Source organism: Dromiciops gliroides, chromosome 4 (assembly GCF_019393635.1).
Source record: "Dromiciops gliroides isolate mDroGli1 chromosome 4, mDroGli1.pri, whole genome shotgun sequence".
NCBI lineage: Eukaryota > Metazoa > Chordata > Mammalia > Microbiotheria > Microbiotheriidae > Dromiciops > Dromiciops gliroides.
In genome coordinates, this window is record NC_057864.1 from 277859117 (window position 1) to 277881549 (window position 22433).

The window sequence follows — 22433 nt, forward strand, 5'->3', positions numbered from 1 at the left end:
TTTATTCAGCACATCTTTATGCAGAACTGTACTCTTTACTGAAAGCTTTGAGACATTTATAGCTATTACAGTTATTTTATTTAGAAGGGGGCTAACATATTATTAATAATATTATTAATTTGCACTAGAGAAGAACCAAATGCAGGACAAATCTAGGAAATTTAATTTCTAAAATGAGATTATTTTTAGCTTTCAGTAGGTCAGCATGTCTCTATAAAAACCCAAACACACACAGACAGACATGCACACAGACACACACACACTCACACACACACAATACTCACTCATGCTTTCAGAGTTTATTGATAACGATTCCAGCATGTGTTCAGTGTGTTGGGAGGACATCTTAACAACCCATCTGACCTTTTGGCAATAATAAGAAATAAACAGTAAGTCATGTCGAGTTTTATTCCCATTAAAAAACAACAACACCATATACACACAACATTGCTCAAACCTCTTTCAGCTTCAGAGATGTAACTTGTGACAGGTCTTTTCTGTTCTCTCCATTCTTGACTGATTAATTTTTCAAGGGCATTTCCTTGCTTCTCAAATGTAGTATTAAATTTTAAAAAATTAAACAAAAGAGATATGTGGTTGTATTGTAGAGTTTTTTAGGTTGAAAATATCATCATAGAGAAGGATGAATAAATGAATGGAAAGCTAATGATTTTTGCTGTACTTTAATCTAGATTTAATTTTTAGAATAGACAGGTTGGAATTCTTCATACTAAATATAGATTTGACTGGTTTCATTTGTTCTTGGGAGTGTACAATTGAAAATCCATGTCTCTAAGGCCAATTCACTTCTACATTGGTACAAAAATACATGTAAATAATCTTAAAGTGCTATGCTATCACTATCATTGCCACTTTATGAAAAAACCTCTGGATTTAAAGTGAGTGTCTGGGGTTCAAATCCAGACTCTGTCATTGCACCTTCCACTTAACCTTTGTAACTTAGGATAAGTCATTTAACCTCTCTAGGCCTTGGTTTTCCCATTTGTACTATGAGAAGGTTGACTTCTAAGGTCTCTTCCGGTTCTAAATCTGTGATCTTGTGATTTTTAACTCTTTGTCCTTCAGGAATTAAGTCAGGTATGAAATTATGTTGACAAGTTCTGAAATAAAGTTTATTATCTACCCATTTCCTCCATGTAGGCAGGTGATAGATACTCCCATTTTAAATAACTTTGAACAAGTTTGCTTTTGCAGAATGGTATGGTAGAAAGAGCTCTGCATTAGGATTTAGATACTGTCTTGGCCACACACTGTCTCTTACTTTGCGTAAGTCACTTACCCTCTGTCTTCCTCAATTTCTTTTTCTGTTACATGCAAATAAAAATGTTTGTACTGCTTGCTACTATAAGGTTTTGTGAGGCTCAAATGAGGAGATGGATGCAAAGCACTTTGCCAAGCTTAGAGCACTGTGCAAGCCTGTTGTTGCTATTGCTGTTATCATCATCATTGTTATTTATAGTTATTGTCCTACAGTCACCAGGCCTCTACTCTGGGGATGACTTCATTCCCTGAGCCTTCTATGGCATTCCTGCTGAGCTCATGCAGTGTTTACAATAGAGGGGTACAACAAGGCTCTCCAGAAAAAAAAATGCATAGCCACCTTTAATCTGCATTATTAATACTTTCTTAAGTCTAGACAGTCAACAAAACAGTAAATCGAGGTTAGATTTCTAACAGTTGCTGATTTCTGAAGTATAAATGCTCACATTGAAAGTTTAACAATAGCTCCTACAAGCTGGTTAGAACAGGCTCTAGCACATCCCTCTTTATAAGGAAAGAGCTTTACAAATTTTAAAGATCTAAGCAAATCCAAGTTGTTATAATAATAGCGAGGACCCATCAACAAGCCTTTTTAAGTGCCTATTATATGCCAGTCACTGTGGCAAGTGCTGGGGATATTCTTGTTTTTGTTTGTTCTTTGTTCTTGAAGAGGACCATGATATCAGAGTGATATTGTGACTTGCAGTAAATTGGATTTAAGTGAAGGAGGGCTGTGCAAGGTTACCAAGGTATATCTCAGGATGACTGGAGATGGCCCTGGATATTAGAGGCAGTCAATGTTAAGTGGCTTGCCCAGCATCACACAGCTAGTAAGTGTCCAAGGTGAGATTTGAACTCAGGTCCTCTTGACTCCACGGCTAGTGCTCTCTCCACTGCATCACCTAGCCACCCCAATGGAGATGGAAAGACAATGAATGAAACACTACCTACTCACAAAGACTTTAATTTCTTTCTTTCTTTCTTTCCTTCTCTCTCTTTCCTTCCTTCCTTCCTTCCTTCCTTCCTTCCTTCCTTCCTTCCTTCCTTCCTTCCTTCCTTCCTTCCTTCCTTCCTTCCTTCCTTCCTTCCTTCCTTCCTTCCTTCCTTCCTTCCTTCCTTCCTTCCTTCCTTCCTTCCTTCCTTCCTTCCTTCCTTCTTTCTTTCTTTCTTTCTTTCTTTCTTTCTTTCTTTCTTTCTTTCTTTCTTTCTTTCTTTCTTTCTTTCTTTCTTTCTTTCTTTCTTTCTTTCTTTCTTTCTTTCTTTCTTTCTTTCTTTCTTTCTTTCTTGGCAATTGGGATTAAGTGACTTGCCCAGGGTCACACAGCTAGTAAGTGTTAAGTGTCTGAAGCCAGATTTGAACTCAGGTACTCCTGACTCCAGGGCCGGTGCTCTATCCACTGCACCAACTAGCTGCCCCAAGACTTTAATTTCTAAAAGGAAAGACAGGGACAGAAATAAGTATGTAAAGAATAGATATAAAGAGAACAAATACTTTTATTTAATTTCCCCCATCCCAAAGTGATTTGTTTAGGAATCTTGTTATATAGCTTGGCATTACTATCTCAGGCACTCAGTGTTCTCATTTGTAAAATGATAAAGTTGGACTAGAACAGAGGTTTTTAACCCTTTTTGTGTCATGGACCTCTGGCAATCTGGTGAAGATTATGTATCCCTTTTCAGAACAGTGTTTCCAAAGACATAAAATAAAATAAAATACATAGAATTCTTGTTATAAATTTTTTTTTAAAGTTTATAGAACTCAGAACCCCTGGACTATATGATCTTTAAGGCCTCTACTAAATCTAAATCCTAAAATCTATGAATCCAAGTCCCAAAGAGTTTTCACAATGTGCTTCTCAGTATTGTTTTCATTCTAAACTTTAAAATCTTATCATGCTGAGCCCTTAAAAAGGATTCAGCCACTTTTAGGAGGATTGGTGTCGTCTTGCTCTCAAGGTGTGTCTATTCTTTGCTAGCATCAATTCAGGTCTATTTTTTGTTGTTCTTTTTGTTATTTTATACTCTTCCTGGCTAGCATCTTCTCCTAGTTGATGTACTCCATCAGCTTTTGAGGATAGACCTACAGCTGGCCCTGGCAATGAGAGTCTTCTGTATTCTGGCCATTATCACTCCTCTTTACTTCTAGTCATGAGGCTAGTGCTTACAGATGTTGCTTTCAGTTTCCACTTTGCCTACACTAGTTCTCTCTGGGTTTGCCCTCAGCCAGTGTCACCATCACTGAGCCTTGTTTGTTCCCTGCTTCTGGAATTTTCTCTGGATGGATACAGGCTTCTTTAGAAGTAGTCTTTTGTTTTGCCTTTACAGATTAACATCCTATTGCTAGAGCATCTTTCCTCTAGAGCTGCTTTCCAACTTATCATGGATTGGATTGGCAGGGTGGTAAGAATCCTGACTTCTGAACTTACACTTGACAATCCTGTGCTTTCGCCAACACTGTTTGGCTTTTACCATCTTTTGGAGAAGATGCATTGCCAAAGAACCCATACCTTGGTTCTCCAGAAGCTGCCAGATTGCGCTAGGTGATCTGATCTTTAGTTCTTGCTATGAGCAAACAGGTACATTTTACACAGCAAGGCTATGCATGGAAAACAAAAAGCCTGGAACAGCTAATTTCTAGAGTATTGTTTATGGGCGGTCACAGGACTATTTATAGATTTAGAGCTGGAAGAAATCACAGAGGTCATCCAGTCCAAATCCATCAATTTACAGGCCCAGAGAAGATAAGTGACTTCCACAGTCACCCAGGGAATAAGTGGAAGTACCAGGATTTCAACCCACTCCCTCGAACTCCAAATTCAGCATTTTTTTCCACCACACTACACTGTCTCTTACAGTGAATCTCTTTATTTTTCAAGTGGGCAAAAAAAAGGGCAGGTATTTCTCTCCCTTTTGGTAGCATGGGAAACAAAGCTCCACATTTCATTGGGGGAATTTTGGGTCAAAAGGAAGGTCTGAGAGACTTTTTGGGAATCAGAGGATAAAGAGGTTTGGGAATGAGCTAGGTAGTTTAAATGTGATTTGTAGTTCAGTATTTTGAATAAATTTAACCATGCTACTTTAAATACTTTTAATAAGTTTAGTAGATTCCTTTGAATACGTAGTTGTCAAAATCCAAGGCTATTTTGTTTGTTTTGTTTTCCTTTTGTGGAAACAATTTTGTATTGATTTAACTCTTAAGTTAAACAAAAAAAAGACAAAAATTCATAACATTGGTCTAGGTTTCATGCTGTGTATTTGGTCATCATAAATCTTACTAAAAATTAATCTTAGAAAATCTTACATAAAATTCATTCTGGCATTTAAAGCCTTTATACCATTTCAGACGTGTTTCACATGATCACATTACTTCCCTTCACATACTGTATTCCTGCCAAACGGGCCTACTTACTGCTTCTTGAACTCTGCATTCTGTCACATTCCTCTCCCAAGTACAGGCAGGCTGTTCTCTAGAAGTGCTTTCTCTTCTCACCTTTGCCTCTAAGTCTCCTTAGCTACTTTCAAATCATTTTGTTTGTTTGTTTTTGTTGGTGCTTTCTCTGTCCTCATACAATTTAGATAGTGAGGGAATGAACCTGTGATAATTAACATTGTTAGGTCTTGAACCCAAGGCTTTTTGACTTCAGTCTAGCTATCCATCATACAGTGTTGAATCTCATTTTGAATTCATGTCATGCTGTCAACTTCAGATATCATATTTACTTGCCTTTATGTGTTTCCTTCTCTGTAGTAGAATGTCATATAAGCTCCTTGAGGGTAAAAACTGGTTTTGGATTTATCTTTATGTCTAATACCTAGTTCCAACGTATTGTATATAATAGGTATTTAATAAGTCTTTTTTTAAAAAATTGAACTGAATTGAACTAACCAGCCAGAAATCTGCCTACCTCTTACCAAATTAGAAGCCAAATTCTTGCTATTTCTGAATTTCTAAAAAACTGGGATTGATGCTTATATATTTAGTTCTTCAACTTTGCTTGTTTACTTATTTTTGGAGTTAATGAGAAACCTCAGCAGCTGCAGATATAGTCAGTTATTTTCCATCCTGTTATTGAAACATTATTCTCCATTCCTGACAAAGAGAAATATGTTTATATTTGCTTTTGCATTTATATATTGAAATAAGTTCGTTGATTTCACTTATATTTGCTAATATTCTGATACAAAATTTTATTTTTTTATAGTTAACAGCAAGGTCACTGCCGTCTGTGCAGTCTGATGAACGACTACAGCCTCTTCTTGATCACCTCAGGTAATAAAAAAAATACTGCCTCATTGTGCTGATAAAAGAGATTTATTTCAAGTGGGTTAAAACCTTTTGACTTCATAAGTGATGGGGAGTCTCAAAAATGTAAAGCTAAACAACAAGCATTTTTTTTTTCATAACAAGCATTTATTAAATGCTACATGGCAGGCACTGTCCTAAGTGCTAGAGATACAAATACATGCAAAAAGACAAACCATGACCTCAAGGAACTTATATTCTTGTTTTTTAAAAAAAAAACGGGGCAGTGAGGGTTAAGTGACTTGCCCAGGGTCACACACCTAGTAAGTGTCAGGTGTCTGAGGTTGGATTTGAACTCAGGTCCTCCTGAATACAGGGCTGGTGCTTTATCCACTGCGCCACCTAGCTGCCCCCAAGCAACTTATATTATTAATGGGGGAAAGACATCATGCAAAAGGGAGCTGAAGTAGGGAGGGGGACCGCCCAAGAAAACCAGGAGGGGACCGAAGCTTGGCCAACCTAGACCTGTCCCCAGAATAGAGGGTAGGATAGGTTAGACTCAGTAGGAGAAGAAACCAGGGAGGCAGAGGGATGTTTCAGGGTGAGAAGACTCCAAGGGCTTAGGGAAGATCCAGAGTGATAGGGCAGCTGCATCATGATAGAATCGATTTTTTCCCCCCACCATTCAGTTTTAAGTAATCTTTATGCTTTTAAGTCTTTATTTTTTAACGTTATTCCTGACTTTCTAGCACTGTAGAATATTTCTTAAATTTATCAAAAACTACAAAATTAGAACTGAAATAGGTAGATAGAACTAGACAAGGCTTGAGTAAGATTTGGAAGAGGTACTAATTTTCTCTTAATCTCAAGACCCTGATACACTTTTAAACAGATACATTAGGGCTTGACAGATACACTGTCATTTTTTTTTTAAATAATGGTAGTGTTTGGGGGGACAGGACTAAAGGCCATCTTCATAGACTAAACACTTTAACCACATAGAGCTGTTATGTTTTGGGAGGATATGATTTGACTTGGAGTATGTCTCAATCTTTCTTAATAAGGGGCCATAGCATAAAATGTATCTACTATATTTTTGTGAAGGTTGCGTGATTTGCAAATCATGCTGTCACATTTTTTTCTTGCAAAACTAGTGGCTTCGTAACAATATAGTGGTTGTCAAATTTAGGTTGTTAATCCCACAGCACCACAATCTCATCCAATTTTATGGTCCTAGTATACTGTTAGTGCTTAGTTATTGTTAAATCTTGATGGATTTCCCCTTCCCCCACTTGGGTATGGTAATTGTCAACTGGAATTTAGATTAACTACTGACACTTCCCTTCAGGTCCTTGAAACTTGCACATACTGTACATTCATTTTGGGTTTCCATCCTCTGTAGAGTTCATTCACCACTGGTTGCTAAGCAACCATGGCAAGATGCTACATGTAATATTCACCAACTGAAGTTGCTTTTATTATTATTATTAAACTAAACATTTTTCCATTTTATTACTATGTCAGAAACTTCTGTGGGCAGGATGGCAGGTGATGTGTACAGTTTCACATTTACTGTACTACAAAGTAACCTTGTGATATGACTTTCAAACCCAGTTTGTCTTTTGGCTGGCCCATATTTAAAAAATAAAAATGTCACTTTTTTATTATTACTAGCATTCAGGTCAACTAGACAAAAAACATTGCATTTGACTTCATAGAATCTATTGATAATCACATTAGGGATGTAATTTAAATAAATTATCTTCAAGGGATAGACTTTATAGTAGGGTACTGCTGAGATCAGTATTTTGTCCAGGGTTATTTCACAACTCTAATGATCAGAGAGAGAGATGATGAATAGCATATTAATTAAACTTGCCAGTGAAACTAATTTGGGCAACATAAATACCAGCGAAAACTGAAGTAATAAAATATAAAGAATTTCTCCATTGTCCAAGCCACTTTTCAGCAGTAAGTTAGACACTTATGTAAGCCTACAGTACCCTTATTATCTATGATATTTTCATCAGGTATATTATTTTGCAAACACTGAAATATGTGAATATTTTTCACATAAGTCTAACCTTCTGGTTCAAATTTAGCTTTGTAAATTAAGTCCTCATCATACTACTAGGGAGTGACAGGATCCAGGGAGAAACTGACTTGATTTCTGTGGCCTATAGAATGGAATAATTCAAGTGGGTGTGATTTAGTTTTATTCACAAATGAGGAGTCATGAAATGGTTACTTTGTGTGCATGAATAGTTTCCATATATTAACTTGGGAAGTTAAATAAGAAAATTTTGCTTTTTCTGTTTTGTGAGTAATTTTCCCCTTTTCTCTGGCCACAAAGCTAGTATAAAAAAGATGAGATAGGAGACAGTCATATGGTGTTGTATACATGTATATGTGTAGACCTATATAAAATGATCATAAAAATGTGATTAATGACTTAACAATAATAAAACTTCAAAATTTACCCTTTTTGACTTAGTTATAAAACAGTTAAGCATTCTTGTTTAAAATTCAGCTGCACAGATCTATGAATCAGAGTATAGGGACTTTTATGTGTTGTCAGTGGTGTGATTATGGGATCCAAAGAACAAGAATCAGAACTGGAAGGAACACTGGAAGCCCTCTAGTTGAACCCCTTCATTTTATGAATGAAACTGGGGACCAAGGTCAGTCAGGTGGTAAAGTTGGCAAAATCAGGGTTTGAATCTGAGTCTGCTAGCTCCAAATCCAGAACTCTCCATTGCTCTCTGGATTTCTCATATACATTTCTCTAGTCATTTTGTGGATTGCTTATTCTCTATGGAAATGAGCTATTTACTTTTTTTTTTTTCCATTTCTTAATTGGTTGTTTCACTTAGATGCAAGACTGATATAGCAAATAGAAATCAGATATCATTTCCACTGTTTTGGAACCAAAAGGAAACAGAATTTAGCAGAAAAAAGAATATAGCATGTAAATACAGTGCATACAGACGTACCTTGCCAATGTCATTAATTAGACCCACAAAACATGATGTTAGGCAAAACAACCACAAATAACAACAATAAAAATAAAGCAGGAAGCAGTTCTACTGGAATGGAACTGAATGGAGCCAGAGCTATTAGGGGATCTCCTCAATTCCACTAAGAGAGGGCCATTTCTTTCCACTATAATGCTGTAGGTGGTGGTGGTTGTGGAACCTATCCGACTCTAGCTCAATTATAGGATGCTGAAAGGTCGAGCCAGCCTTGTGAATTCCCAGATATATAATTTAGGAACCACCACCGAGAGAGAACTTATCAGGAAAGAATGCAATACTCTGCTTCATTTGTTGGATCTACATGGCATGATGTGCATAAAACCATGCATGGGCTCCTAGGAAATTTAGGGTAGCTAATTCTGTAGAACCAGATTATTCTTATTCTCTTTGTTGTTCCTGTTTTGAAGTCTTCACCAGGATCCCCTGACTTTCTCTTCACGTGTCCCTTTAACTCTGGATCTTGGCCTTGATGCTCGTTTTTTATCTTGACACCACCTCTGCTTCTGTTCTTAGATCCATATGCTTGACCGTTGATTCTGGTATGTCATTACCAGTCCAAGACTGCGGTTCCTTTGTTAGCACTAACTTTGATCTTTTCTTAATTCTTCACATAGGTGGCTTTAGGCTGTGCTATTTCTGTCTCTGGGCCTTTGTACAAGTCTTGTGTGTGGGCTCTTCCTGCCTGGGCCCCCCCCATTCCTGGAAAGAGCTCTTTTCCCACTTCTGTCTCTACCAGAATATAACTTCCTTCTGTGCTAGGTACAAGTGCTTCTTCTTACAACAGTAGATCCCAACCTTTTTGTGCCCTTCATACCCTTTGGCATTTAGTAAACATTTTTGTTCCTCCTTTTACTATGAAAGGAGGAAAAACAAATATGAAAGGAAGGAAATTCTAGAGTGTACCATGCATTGACTTCTTGTTGTTGTTGTTTGTCCTTTGTTCTTGAAGAGGACCATGACATCATCAGGAGGTGATGTCATGAGTTACAGTGAGAGGACAGTGCAAGGTCACCAAACTCGCTCTCTCCTCCAGAGCCATCTGGGTGTAGTAGCAATATATACATCAGGATGACTGGAGATAGTCCTGGATATTTGAGGCAATCTGGGTTAAGTGGCTCACTCGGAGTCACACAGCTAGTAACTGTCAAGTGTTTGAGGTTGGATTTGAACTTGGGTCCTCCTAACTACAGAGCCAGTGCTCTATCCACTGTGCCACCTAGCAGCCCCACCATGCATGAGCACACAAGGAACAAAATACATGAGTTAATTTCAATAGGATAATATCATTATTTGCCAAATATTCTGTTCTGCCTAGACAAGTTTCTTTTACTTTTGGTGATGTATATACTTCAAACTGGAAATGCTACAAGAAGCCTAACCTAATGCCATTTGTTAGCTTCTTCTTTCTTCCCATTATTTTGTATGTGCCTTGTGTTTATTTGAACATGTTATTTCTTCCAATGGAATGTAAGAACCTTGAAGCAGCTAGGACCCAGCACAGTGCCTGGCACATAACAGATGTTTAATAAATGCTTGTGGAATTGAATTGAAGTGCATTTTTTCTAACCTCAGCATAGGGCAGTTACTCCCATAGGGAGTCCAAGAGAAACAGAAGAGCTGTTGAGTAAATGTAACAAAGAATGGTTAGTCTGAATTCACTTCAATGTATATATTTGGGATGTTACCATAGGGTTTGATTGTAATGCTTAACCCTATTACTCAGGTTATCATTTCATGGGGTATAGCTTTACTTAAAGGTTACATCACACTCATTAGATTTTAATGCATGGTCAGTTTGATAGTAGATATTCCTTTTGACTTGATTTTAAATTATTTTTAAAAAGTGAGAGCTTCTCATTGTGATTGCTTTTGTGAGCTTATTTTCTCTAATTAAATGGGTCACTTGATTAATATGTAGGTACTAGATTTGTGTTTTAATTGGTATAGGGAACTTTTGGGAGAGGAAACTCCTTCTACTGGATATATAGATCCATCTGGTACTTCCTCTGCAATTTGTAATCCTAGAAAGCGGCTTTAAGTCCTGAAAAATTAAATGATTTGCCCAGGGTGGTACATCCCAATATGTATCACAGACTGTCTATCCATTATACCACATCTCCATAGTAAATATGTATACATGTTTGGGTTTTTTTTCCCCTAGAGAAAACATAGCATACAAATTTCATATAAAAATGTTTAACAAAAAATATTTCAGTTGTGTGGATATATTTCCAGATTATCTACAATAGTGATATTTATAATATTTTCATTGTTAAAATTAACTCTCATTAAGTTTAAATCAGAAAAATACTTGGATATTCATTTGCTTGTTGAAATAAGCATGAAGGAATGCTGTAACATAGAGCAGTTTGGAGGAGGTGAGAACTCCACTTGGTGGAACCTAAAACCTCATTAATGTGATCTTCATGTTTCTGGTATCTCTTAGGGCCTTTCTTCCCACTTATTTCCAGTTATTGTTAGTGCTTTGAACTATTTACTTTTCTCCTCACAGTGAGAGAAGCTTTTATTTCAGTGCTTATTATGAAAGCTTTTCAGATCCCAATAACATATTACTAAATTAGGAAGAATGCGGTCTTTTCCATTAGCAGTTGTATTCATACACATATACATACATATGTACATATATACATATACACACATACGTACATACACACATATATACATATACATATACCTGTGTATGATGAATTATACCTACCTATTTAGGATAGCATATGACAGTCACTAGAATTCCTTTTAAGAATTGCTTGGTTACCCTGAACACGTCATTTAACCCTTTCAGTGCTTCCAGCAGCTCTCTAAGATGACAAGTTATAGAAGAGTTGTTGCTGATCTCCTTTTGTAGAGGGAGCTTCCTCATCAGGGAATACCTAAAGCCAATAAAAGAAATCACAGGTCCATAAGCCCATCTGACTCTTCTTCCCAAATACCTCTTCGCCCTGCTCCCCAAAAGCACCCTACAAAAACTTACAGAGCACTGTACTCAATGCTCTAACAACTTATAATTTAAAAGTATCATGCTGTCAAGTTAAGAGCATTGCACTTGCAGTCAGATCTTTGTTTGAAGTACTTTTTTTTGAAAACCTCAGTTTCCTCATTTGTAAAATGGGAATATTACTTGCATTAGCTACCTTATAGTAATATAATGAGGAAAGTGCTATAAATCATTATATCAATAAGAAATATTTTTTTACTATTTTTAAGTGCCATTTAAAAGGAAGGAGACAGATTAAATACGGACATTTACAAATACACACAGATAACAGAAACAACACCAATCAGCTACTGATGCCTAATAAGTTATGAGTTGTTGGGAAGATAGGAAGATTGTCTTGGTGGGAGAAGAGTCAAGGAGGCTGAGGTTGGAAAAAAGGACTTTGGATTTATTAATTAAAAGGTATTACTAACCTTTGGAAATGCAATTCAGTAAACTGATAGGGCCAGAAGCTAGATCACAAGGAAATAAGAAATGAATGGGCATTGAAGAGGTTGAGTTCAGGGGTCAGAAGACTTGTATTTAAAAACTGGCTCTCCTATTTACTCTGTCTTTAGGCAGAATCACTTAACCTCTGCTGCCATTTGTACAACGAAGGCCTTAGACTAGGTGGTTTCTGAGGTCTCTTTCACCTCAAAATTTGTGAATCCTTATTAGTGGAAGCATGAAGCTTAGTCAATTTTTTTTTTTTTAAAGAAGTTTAGCACTAAATGGGAGGAAAGATAGGAGGCCATAGCTTGAGGGGATGGTAGGGCCAGTATTTTCAACTGTTTTGTATAGCAAAGGTTGGACAAAAACCAGATTTTTGGGGTGTGTGTGTGTGTGTGTGTGTGTGTGTGTGTGTGTGTTCTTGTTTGTTGGTTTTTGGTCTTCTGTTTTGTTAGTATAATCAGTCCTTATAGAGTACCTAATGCAACTAAAAGCTTAAATGGAAAAAGCCATCAGGAGTTATTTTGGTTATTCTAGACATATTAAGAATCTACTTAATGGCCATTTAATGTGAACAGGGAGACTTTCAGAAATTATTTTCTACAGGAGACAACATCATTACACACTTGATTGAAAGATGCAGAGGATCCAAGATCTATGTTTACTATTTTTGATGATAAAAAAGCATTTAAATTTAGAACAGTGCCTCAAAAGTCACTACACTGTGAATACCCTTTGACCCAGTTATACCACTATGAGGTATGTACCCCAAAGGATCAAAGAAAAAGGAAAGACACCTATTTGTAGAACAATGTTTAGAGCAATTCTTTTTTTGGGGGGGGGGGTGTCATTGAGGGTTAAGTGACTTGTCCAGGGTCACACAGCTAGTAAGTGTCAAGTGTCTGAGGCCGGATTTGAACTCAGGTACTCCTGAATCCAGGGCTGGTGCTTTATCCACTGTATTACCTACCTGCCCCCATAGCAATTCTTTTTGTTGTAGCAAAGAACTAAAAACAAAGGGAATGTCCCTCAGTTGGGGAATGATTGAACAAATTATAGTATATGAGTGTAATGAAATATTACTACTCTGTAAGAAATGATGAAAAGGGCAATTTCAAAGGTACTTGGAAAGATGTATATGAATTGGTTCAGGGTGAAGTGAGAAGAACCAGTAGGAAAATTTACACAGTAAAAACATCAGTGTAATGAAAAATGCCTTGGAAAGACTTAGGAACTCTGATCTATGCAATGAGCATTCATGACTCCTGAGGACTAATGAAGAAGTATACTTCTCACTAAGGCAAATGCGTGGATTTATTTTGCTTGATCTGATAGGCTTCATTGTTAGAAAGATTGCATTTTCCTTTTAATAGAAACAAAAAAAGGAAGCTCTGGGCTTATGAGGAAGAGGAGAGCTAGAGAAAACATTCCACCCACCCCTGCAAGAAAGAAAAGTATGTCATGGAAGTATTGTTTTAAATTCACAAAAGAACAGAAGGATGTTCAGAAAGAAACACAAGAGTGGCTTTGAAAGGACTTTGGTGAATATATACTTTTTTGAAAAAGTCAGTTGTATGTAATAGAGATTTAAGTTTTCACATATAATCCTTTTTCTGTTCACTTTTGTATTTGGAGATATTCTCTTTTTGAAGTTTTATAAAGAATTTTATTAAATGATAAAGGGGGGGAACATTTGACTTGATAGTCAACTGGTCAGTTACCTATACTTATTTAGCACTTTCCAGTACTTTGTGATAGATGCTGTTTTAAGTGATGGGGATACAAATCAAGGCAAAAATGATCTCTGCTCTCAAGGAGCTTATATTCCAACAGGGGAGACAACATGAAATAAATAGGTACCTATGAAGTATATCCATGGTAGATCAAGGTGAGCTGAGAAACCATTGCATTAGTAGCTTAAGAGGTCTGGGAAAATTTTCCTTCAAAAGGTGAGATTTGAACTAAGTCCTGAAGGAAGCCAGGGAAACTCAGCTTTCTTAAAGAGTTTAGCCACAAAGGGGAGGAGAGATAAAGGACATAGCTAGTGGGGATGGTGGGATCAAGTGAGGGTTAGACATGGGCATTTTTGGAGGAAGTAAGGGAGGAGCCAGTTGATAGGGTGAAATTGAAGATAGCCTGGGGATGATAGTAGGGGAAATCTGCCAGAAACAATGGGCAGGTATGGGATCAAGGGTGTATATAGAGGGATTTTCTTGGCAAAGAGAAGGGCTACCTCTTCATCTGAGATCAGAGTGAAGGAGGAGATAATGGGGGAATATGTCTCATTGGTTTGAAATGAGGAGGATGAGAGAAAGGCCTTCAGTGTATGTATGACCTCACTGTCAGTGATGTCTGAGGTGAGGACCTCAGCTAAGAGGGGGTAGTATAAATCTAAGAGGGTCTTATGTTCATACTACATAATCTGTTCAGCCATTGTTTGCCTTACTTCAGTGATTTGAGATTAGATAACAGATATTTGTAGTATCAGCAGAGTTTTGTGGTTTTCCTCCAAGTCTGTTCAGCATAATGTGAATAGGAGCAAATGAAGTAAATAGTGGAAGTAATCCAGGACTGGTGTTTGGCAAGGCATGATAGATAATAAGACAGAGGGGCAAGGAATTCAAGAGCAGGGGATGATATAGAGTTGAGAGGTCAAGATAGGGAAGGGAGGAGAGTCTATCTAGTGTATGCCTGGGAGAAAACAGAGGAAGAGAATGAAGGTTGTGGTGAGGAAGTAGGATAAGGTTAAGGACTATAAGGCATAGGGAAAGAGGGAATGATTTTTAACAATTATGATCAGATAAAGGAATTTCAGAACTCTTGAATTAGGAAATGGGTGAATGTAATTCTGAGTACTGACAGAATCAGATAAGTGTGTGACCATCTCTAAGAATGAGGTGGAATGGAGGAACAGGTTATGTGATTTGAGTAGATTGCAGAACTGGGAAGTTAGAGTTTAAGGGAACATCACTATATATATCAAAGTACTCTAGTATGAGGACAGAAATGAGGAGGGGAAAAATTGTGAATCAGGTACTGAACTCATTGAGGGAAAGAGGAGAATATCCTGATGGGCAAAAGGGATCTATAAATAACAATCACTGTGATCTGTATTGGGTGATAGCATAGACCCCAAAGGAGGAGAGATTGCTTAGTGAAAGTGGTAGATGGAGTTTGGAAGTGGCCAAGGGGATCTAGGAGTGTTTCAGCTCCCCCATTGCAACATTGAGACAAAGATCTTGAGAGAGAGTGTAGCACGTATTGAAAATTATGGCAAGGGAAATGGTGTTACCAGGTGACCTCAGTGAAGACTGGAAAATGGAAGGAGTGAGAAAGGAAGAGTTTTAAGATGAAAGGAAGTTTTAAATTTATGTAGTAGGCAGTCCAGCGGACACAATGGAAGGGACAGGCAGATCTGGAGTGGGACATTAGGGTCATGGGGAGGGTTGATGGGAATGAAGGAGCAATGAGCTGGGAGTGGGGAACAGAGTTTCTACATTGGTAGCTTAAGGTTTAGAGTCACCAGGATGGTGCAGATTTAAGAGGATAGAAGCATGCTTACCACTGAGGAGTCAATCCAGGCAGAGTATCATTGTTTGGAGAGAGTTCTGTTGAGGGAGTGCTGGTATATGAGTGTGATAAAATACTATTGTGCTGGGGGCAGCTAGGTGGCACAATGGAATAAAGCACTGGCCCTGGATTCAGGAGGACCTAAGTTCAAAACTGGCCTCAGACACTTAACACTTGCTAGCTGTGTGACCCTGGGCAAGTCACTTAAACCCAATTGCCCCGCCAAAAAAAAAAGTTATACAAATGCTAGTGATGATGACGACAACTACAATGATGACAACACAGACTTCATTGCATCAAGTCCAAGAATACTATAGAAACATTCCAAAATGAGAGCCTCAGCTACTCAAATCAACAAATATTTATTAAAAATACCTACTATATACAAGGCACTAAGCTGGGCCTGGACAAAGTTGGTACAAAGACAAAAATGAAATATTGCTTGCCTTTAAGCTTATTCAGGAAAAACCAGGTAGGTGAAAAAGGCATATTGTTCATTGTAAAGCATGCAGTTGGACTTTGTCCATAAGATTTTTTTGAAGGGATTTTAGAAATTATCTAGTCTAATGTCTTTATTTTTTTTATAGATCAGGAAACTGAGCCCCAGAGAAGTGATATGATTTTCCCAGTGTCACATAATTAGTAAGTGGCAGAGTTGGGATTTGAACCCCATTCCTGACTCCAAGTCTAGTACTCATTCCACTGCATCATGCTTCCATCTTAGAATGGCTCTCCATGTAGACAGTAGGCTGTTTCCGGAGTTGTTAGAAGGGAAAGAATATCCTGGATTTTAATTATTGTATAGCAGGTTAGATAAAAGTAGGGTGAGACAAAGTAGGTGAGATAAGAACTAGTTTGCCTCCACAAGTAATTCCTTCATATTCTCTGTGTACTGCCCCTTCTTCTCCCAATCTGCCTCCCCATACATCCCATCCCAACAGTGTCTCTTCACATCTGATTGGAGATTGTTATCATTATGAGAGAGTCACTTGGAGGTCAGGGGAATGAGGGAAAATAGTGAGAGGTTCACTATAGCAGTTTGATGCTGCTGCTTGCTCAAGGCCAAGTACTTTGCTCTTTGTCAATCATTTTGGAGCTTGCTGGATCTTTTCCTGTATTAATCTGCTGAATGCTAGGTGATTTTCTTCCTGTCCTAAATCTATCAGGCTTTCTTCCTTTTATAGAGGCCTGTCTGCTTTCCTTTTAGAGAGAACTATCTGCTACTCATAGTAATAATAGGTACCGTATAAATTTGTTTTTCTCAAATATCAAATACACAAAGACCTTATATCAAGGAATGTCTTAAGTCCACTATGATAATAAGCATATTTATTAGAGGCTGTACATAACCATGAAAATTATACTTGAAAAGAATGGTTCAGTGTAGACATTTTAGAGGAAAAGATGGAGATATTTCCAACTTTTAAAAAATCCATTGTATTTTTGGAATTCTTAACCTGGGTTCCATGAACTTGTTTTTTGGGGGGTGGGGGGTGGGGAGGGGGCAGGGCAGTGAGGGTTAAGTGATTTGCACTGGGTCACACAGCTAGTAAGTATCAAGTGTCTGAGGCTATATTTGAACTCAGGTTCTCCTGAATCCAGGGCTGGTGTTTTATCCACTTCACCACCTAGCTGCCCCCCCATGAACTTCTTTAAAAAAAAATTAATAACTGCATTTTGATGTAATTGGTTTCCTTTGTAATCCTTACTATTTTGATTTATGTATTTTAAAACATTATTTTGAGAAAACAACAGACTGCCAATGGGCTCCATGCCACCAAAAAAAAAAGGTTAAGAACCCCTGGATTAATAGAACTTTTAAAGAATCAATAAAAAGAGAAATATCAATTGCTTAGGTATAAAAGAGTGACCACCCCTAAAATAATTAGAAGGAGCCAACATAAAAAATGCATTTTGTTGTTGTTTTTCAACCATTCAGTCATGTCCTACTCTTTGTGATCCCTTTTTTGAGTTTTCTTGGCAAAGATACTGGAATGGTTTGTTATTTCCTTCTCTAGACAGAATACATCACTTGAAGTGAAAATCCATGAAACTTGTAGATGACCCCAAATCTCCCAATTTTATTAGTTATATGCATCTTGGGGGTTATACAACTCTTGCCCAATCATGTGCCTAATTTAGGTTGTTATACTGCGCTATGTCTGATGGTAGTCTGCTGTGGTGTTGTATTTTTCTAAATTAATACACTTTACAATTGCTGAAAAAAGAACTTCCATTTGATTGAAAACAGAGAACCATTGATTGAGTTCTCATTGGAATCACAGCAGGGAAAATCACTAGGGCTAACACAGGTTGGGTGCCATTTACTAGGGATTTTACAGCAAAAAGAAACTTATTTCAATTACAGTAGTGACAGCTATAAAGTGCATTTTTGTGTGATATCTTTCACAGCAGTAAATGATATATTGTAATGCCAGCTTTCTTGATTTCCAGCACACCTAACAAATCCTAACTGCAGGAATGGGGCTTTCAGAGGGTCTGCATGGCATCATTGTGAAAAAATTTATACACACATACATAGTGAGACCAAGAAAATACATTTGATCAAATGGGATACTCTGTGTGTGTGTGTGTGTGTGTGTGTGTGTGTGTAAGAAAAGAACGGCATGCTTTGGTATATTTTTTACTCCTAAAGTGAGTAGAATTGTGATTGCAGCCAGGGATGTGTGGTTAATGTACGGAGACATTTGTTTCCTTCTCCTGGCAATTGTTTTTTCCATTAGTGCTACTCTTTCACCCAGTTGTATATGACAAAGTTATGGAGGAGCATACTATGTATTTTATAGTATGGTATAGGAGATTGTAGTTCATTTGGAGAGCTGTATCAGTCTACTTTTTTAAGTGGTGTAGAATAAAATGTATTTTCTTGATGCAATTTCTCATCTCCTCTCATCCCCTCTTCCCCCCCAATTTGTTGGTGACACTTCTGTCTCTTCTTCTCCTGTCTCTGTGTTTAAGCCAATTCTTAAAATATGATTGGAGGGGCAGCTAGATGGCGCAGTGGATAAAGCACCGGCCCAGGATTCAGGAGGACCTGAGTTCAAATCCGGCCTCAGACACTTGACACTTACTAGCTGTGTGACCCTGGGCAAGTCACTTAACCCCCACTCCCCCACAAAAAAACCAAAACAAACAAAAATATGATTGGGCCTGAGGTTTCCAGGGGAAAAAAAATTGAGTAAATTGTGTAGTTTCTCAGGCATAAAGGGCCTGGGAAAAGGCTTCTGGGGGAAAAAGGTAATCTTATATGCATTCCTTCTAGTAACGTGTGCCCCATTACATTTGTTCTTCCATTCAGATATGCAAGAACTAAAGACTAATGAGAGCAGCTTGGTGGCTTGGTGGATAGAGTGCCAGGCCTGCAGTAATTAAGACTTCCAGAGTTCAAATCTGGCCTCAGATACTTTACTAGCTGTGTGACCATGCCCAAGTCACTTAACCCTGTTTGCCTCAGTTTCCTCATCTGTAAGATGAGCTGGAGAAGAAATGGTGATCCCTTTGCCAGTAAAACCTCAGATAGAGTCATGAAGAGTCAGACATGACTGAAAAAAAGACTGACCAACAACTACTAAGGTTTGCAAAACACTTCACGTACATTCTCCTATTTAATCTAATACATTTTCTCAGTCCCTCAACTTTTAGGGCTTATTTAGAGGGAAAAGCAATCTTCATAGTAGAATTGAGAGTAATTCTGAGGGGGCTGTCAACATTGTCCTCCTTGCTCTTTAGTGGAGGGCAGCTTTCCAGTTTTCCTCAAGTTTCTGCTGTAATCATTGTGTAATCACCATGCCTCCCTTCTCCTGAGACTGGGCCCTGAAAGAATCTAAGCGAGAAAGGATAGTTTTGTAGTTTGGTATGACCAGAAAACTCTCCCAGAAAAGGCAACTAACTCTCTGATGGAAATTTTTTCAGAGCTACATGCACCCAATTTCACCTGGATCCTTTAACTTTCCCCACCGAGACACTTATGGAATACTTGATTGCATCTGAGCCAATCATAGCTCCATGGAGCTTTATTCATAGTATAGCAGCAGCAGTTTTAAGTTCTTCACTCCAGGGCAAAAATTTTTAACAAGGGCCCCTGATTCGACTTTGTTAATAGAAGTAGGAACACTTTTGTATCAAATGTAGAGGACCTCACTGCAGTATGTTCTGTTTGATATGGGTCTGACCTAACTCAGAGGTTTTCTCCTTGAGAAGCTGAAGGACACATACACCTAAAAAGTAAGGGAAGAGGGGCAGCTAGGTGGCATAGTGGCTAAAGCACCAGCCCTGGATTCAGGAGGACCTGATTTCAAATCCGGACTCAGACACTTGACACTTACTAGCTGTGTGACCCTGGGCAAGTCACTTTACCCCCATTGCCCCACCAATAAAGAAAGAAAGGAAGAAAGAAATAAAGAGTAAGGGAAGATAAGCTGTGCTAGGGGAAAAAGCTCCAAAAGTCAGCACCTCTCCCACCCCACCAGGAGATAAGCCCATTGGGTATGGCTGCTACCTGAGCTGCACCAGGGGACAGAGATACCACCACCCCTCATTCAAGTCTTTCCCATCCCACCCCTCATTCAAGCTTTCCCCACCCCCAAAGGGAACTTTCTATTTTCAGGTGGTCACCCCATCTACCCTTTATTATAAAAGCTTTGGCCTTTTGTCCATTGGACAAGAAAGATGTCTCTAAGCCATCTCTTCCCCTCAAGGTGAAGTCTTTGACTTCGCTCTTGGTCACCTCCAGCATCCAAATAAAAGACTATTTTATTCTAATTGGATTGTGTGCAAGAGTGGTAATTCTATAAAGAGGAATACCTAAGGACCCTCACCACCTATTTCCCCCTGTCATGCTTAATCAATATCATTAAGCCTGGCAAAGAAATCAGCTTTATCTGTTATCTGGTCATCTTTACATAATGCTACCTCCATTTACCCTCAGCCTTGTATTCATCACTCTAGCTTCTACCCTGAGGCACTGTGCACCTAATTGGTGTATTATTTCCTAATATCTGGCCTGACACAGCCCCACCATGGTGTTCTCTCTCTATCTTCATGACATACTGACATGTGAATTCTCCCTTAGTCCCTTTTTACTACCTCTAGCTCAGGGATCATTAATGAAATCAATGCTATCATTCCTGGAATGGTGTCTATCAATCTTGCCCAGTGATTCCTCTCAACATACATATGACTTTCCAAATGATTTCACCCCTCGTTGACCCTTACTATCCTATTTGTGTTGTTTATTAGGATGTAAGCTCCTTGGGGGCAATGAGTATTTTCCTTTTTGTATTTGTATACACCCTGCTTAGCACAATGTCTGACAAATAGCAAACACTTTCATTCATTCATTCATTCATTCATTCATTCATTCATTCATTCATTCATTCTTGAAAGTGGAAAGAATGACAGGTCACTGGGTTGTCTCTTATCCTTAGGTCCATATGAACATTTAAAAGAATGAATAATTCATTCTTCCCTTCTCATATCCCATAAGAAAATCCCTATGTCAAGGAGACATCTATATGGTATAGTGGGTTGAATGCTGGGCCAGGAGTCAGGAACATCTGAGTTTAAATTCAGCCTTAGACATTTACCAGTTGTGTGAACTTGGATGAAACACTTAAACTCTGTCTCAGTTTATTAAACAGTGAAATGGGGATAACGAAAGTATCCATCACCCAAGGTTGTTGTGGATATCATCTTTGTAAAGCACTTAGCACAGTTTCTGGGAAATAGCAGGTGGTATATAAGTGCTAGCTATTATTTTATTATTATTATTATCATCATCACTAATAATATTAATAGTCCTCCTTCCATACCCCTTAAAAACCAAAGTAAAAAAAGGTATAATCCCAACAGAAACAGCAAACCCTCTTCAATTATTAGATTATTTATCACATGAAGTTACCATTCTAAATTCTGCCGCTTTGTGATGAAATAATATATATTCAGAAGTATCTACATAGTATCACCACTTCTGTATGCTTTGCTTCTCCCTAGTAGAATGTAAGCTCTTTGAACAAATACACTATGACCATTTTGCCTTTGTAGCCCCCAGCACTCAGTCCAATGCCTTGCAATCAATCAATTAATAAGTATTTATTAACATTTTATATAAACATTTGCACATGGTAGGTGTTTAGTAAATGCCTGTAGAATCAACATAAACTGAATCTTCTGTTTCCTGTCTAACAAACTGCCTATTCATTAATGAATGAGATACACTACTTCAATTTGATAGTCAAAGATTTTTGTGAGTTTTATCCTTCCCAACAGGTAGATTTCAGTGCCAGCAATTATCTTAGTTCAGTTTCTTGCCATATTGCTTGGAACTTTCAGGAAATGGTGGCCTAGGATGTAAATAAATTAGGGCTAAATCTTTATGTCATATTTTGGGGAAGAATTTATTTCACTTCTATTAAAGACATTTAAACACCTACTGTGTGCTATGCACTGGGCATACCTAAATGAAACAATAGAAACCAGGGGAAAGAACACAGAAAAAATGAAATTTGAAGGATACCACATTTAAGCTGAAATAAAGAATGAGATTACTATCTGTGTTATGCAAAGATATGGAAATAGTTATGCAAATAGATTGGAAAGGGAACTGCTGTTGTCTCCCTAGCTGTCTGGAAGTCACTGTTTGTGATCATTTACTGGGAGGAGGGAAGGGGCTGGAAATCCCTGTCCTTGTCAGTAGTTGGAAAAGTGGAAAATGATTGGAGAAGTAATCAAGCTTGCCAAGTCAAGTTTCGCTCTCTTGGTTTACAAGTTATTTTTAATGACACTTGAGTGTGATGGTAGTGAGAGTTGTTAGTAGAATGACTAAGTCTGTCCTCTGCTA

General features: G+C 37.9%; 1 protein-coding gene across 3 annotated transcripts in view; it reads left to right on the forward strand.

The window, feature by feature from the left end:
• PRIM2 (DNA primase subunit 2) overlaps positions 1-22433 on the forward strand; it is a 389354-nt gene that overhangs the window by 230664 nt on the left and 136257 nt on the right. For all 3 annotated transcript variants that reach the window (XM_044004351.1, XM_044004348.1, XM_044004350.1), the window contains exon 8: positions 5484-5551. In XM_044004351.1, coding sequence (XP_043860286.1) covers positions 5484-5551 — 68 coding nt within the window. The remainder of the gene's footprint in view (positions 1-5483; positions 5552-22433) is intronic.